This window comes from Meleagris gallopavo, chromosome 5 (genome assembly GCF_000146605.3).
Source record: "Meleagris gallopavo isolate NT-WF06-2002-E0010 breed Aviagen turkey brand Nicholas breeding stock chromosome 5, Turkey_5.1, whole genome shotgun sequence".
NCBI lineage: Eukaryota > Metazoa > Chordata > Aves > Galliformes > Phasianidae > Meleagris > Meleagris gallopavo.
Window position 1 is genome coordinate 15,029,872 of NC_015015.2, and position 2,291 is coordinate 15,032,162.

At 57.7% G+C, this 2,291-nt stretch overlaps 1 protein-coding gene across 1 annotated transcript in view; it reads right to left on the reverse strand.

Annotated features, from left to right (window-relative positions):
- The window catches only part of PHRF1 (PHD and ring finger domains 1), a 27,143-nt gene extending 24,924 nt beyond the window's left edge, over positions 1 to 2,219 (reverse strand). Inside the window, exon 1 of the mRNA XM_010711151.3 lies at positions 2,027 to 2,219. Coding sequence (XP_010709453.2) covers positions 2,027 to 2,155 — 129 coding nt within the window. The 5' untranslated portion in view covers positions 2,156 to 2,219. The remainder of the gene's footprint in view (positions 1 to 2,026) is intronic.
- Between the last annotated feature and the right edge of the window lie 72 nt (positions 2,220 to 2,291).

Genomic DNA, 2,291 nt, shown 5'->3' on the forward strand with positions numbered 1-2,291 from the left:
GGAACTGCGGGGGGCGGTGCGGAGCGCCCTCGGGGGCATCTGCGACTGCCCGGGCAGCGCGGAGAGCTGGGCAACGCGGTCGTTAAGAAAGACTGCGGGGTGAGGTGCTCGCCGCATCCATCCCTGCTTTCTTTGTGTCCCAGAGCCTTGGTGCCGCTCCCGCTGCCCCACCGGCTCCGGGCTGGTGGCTGTCCCTATTCCCGCGTCCCTTCTGCCCGAAGCGCTGGGACCGTGAGTGTCACCGAGTCCGAAGACACACGGGCGTGTCTGCCTCGGAGGACCGGAGGCAGAGCCGAGCCCGAAGGCAGGCACGTGCCCTGCGTGGCATGCGAGGACACGGCACGTTAAATACCTCTTTAAGATGCTTTTTTTTTTTTTTTCCTTCTTCTAACTGATCCCAGCCCAAATGTTCCCATTCCTCCGGGTGATCGCACGCACGTACAGGACGGCTTTCTGCGGCTTTTCCCCTCGTGCCTCTGTTCCACCGGGCACCGTGCTCTGCTCCAGTCTCAGCTGTCTGCAAGCAGTGTGTGCTCCTTCAAGAACACTCGGGGCATTGTCAGAGAGCAGACAGGGTGCTGGGGCAGAAAATGAGGGCCTTTTAATTCTTTTCCTTGTTTTCCAGAGCAAAACCTGTGCCAACACTGCCTGCTCAGGGCTTGCTTTCTCCACTGCCCCCTAAACACCCTCAGTGAAGGAGAAACGGACACCTCACCCCATTATAAGAGGGCATAAAACCCAATGCAGTTGGCATCCTCTTTTTGGTGACGCTGTGCATCAGCTGGAGCTAGAAGCTGACTGGGAACAAAGGGAAGAGCTTCCCAGACAGGATAAGCAGGGGCTCTTCCAGCTGCCTGTCCAGCAGCACCATTGATGTCAGCAGGAAATTTCATCCCGGAGATTAAGAGCTGAGCCACCAGCTGAATGGTGTTGTTTGAAGCTGGAGGGGGGAGTGGGGCTCAGGGCGAGCAGCACTGCCACCAATTCTGGAGAGCCCCGGGGCCTGGAGGCTTGCAGGGGCAATGTCAGCAGCAGACCATGCTCTGAGTCCAGGCTGCCTCATGGGTCACACACACACAAAGCATGGCAGCACTCCAGTCAGCGCCCATCCTGCTTTCTAAAGGGCTACGCTGAAGCCGGCTGCAACTGCTGGCACAGCTCCAGGCCTTGCTCCACACCGGGTGATTTGACACAGCACTGGGAGGTCTGAGCAGCACACAAGGCTTGGCTGCAGACAGCTGTGTGAGCATCACTGCAAACACTCCTGGGGAGCACTGCTTGTGCCCGGGTGCAAGCCCTGTTCCGGAGAGACGTCAAGTACGTGACTTATTCCCTCCAGCTGCTGGGTGGAAACAAAACCCCCACATAACGCACACACAACACAACAGAGGCTGTCATTCTGCAGGCTGTCACGCAGGAGAGGGGCTGTCCCCTTGTCCTCCCCCACCAGCAATGTAATGGAGAGCAGAGCATCTTGTGCACCAGCAAAAATGTAGGGAAGCTGGATATAGGACTGCAGCCAGCAATCCTCTGTCAGCAGCTACTGGAGAATGAGGCTTTGCTTTTACATCTCACAAGTGACTGATTAACCCTGGAGTGAGGATGTGCAGCGGGCAGCCTGCTGTGCAAGGGACTGCACTGGGACCCAGTGAGGTGCTAGGGGAATAAAACACCCCCAGCCTGCGGAAGCTGCTGTCAAAGAAGTTTCTGAAAGGGATGTAGAGCTAGTGCCCTTTGCTGGATAGCATGTGCACGTGTTTAACGTGGTCCTGCTGCTGTTGGATGTCAGCCTCAGCAGTACGGGCAGGCCATACGCTTACCAACACAGCTGGCATGCTGCGGGGGCAGGGACCAGCGTGGCAAAGTGCCTCAGCCCTACCTCCCAGCTGCATGCTTTCCAGCCTCCTGAGGTCTCACATGCCCACGTCCCCCCAATTTCTGCCGTTGAAAGAAGGCTGTGGCCGTGGCAGACGAAGGCTCACAGCCCATCTTTAAGAGGACAGCAGCATGCCCATCCGTAAAGTACCTCCTCCTGCTCAGCAAATTCATCGAGGTGCCGGTTCTCAGAGTGAAGGCTATTATACGGAGCAACGTGTTGGAACCCTTGTGTGTGAGGTCTTCTTTGGAAACCCACTGGACACGTTTGGGGAAACATGCCCGGTATGCTGGGCTGGCGATGGATGCACAGAGTAGGTTCAAGCGTTGTTGGGTGGAGGATGGCACAGAGAGCCCTTACCTGCCCCTCCTTGGGGAGGGAGGGAGGCGGGCAGAGCGTGTGGCCAACGGTTCCC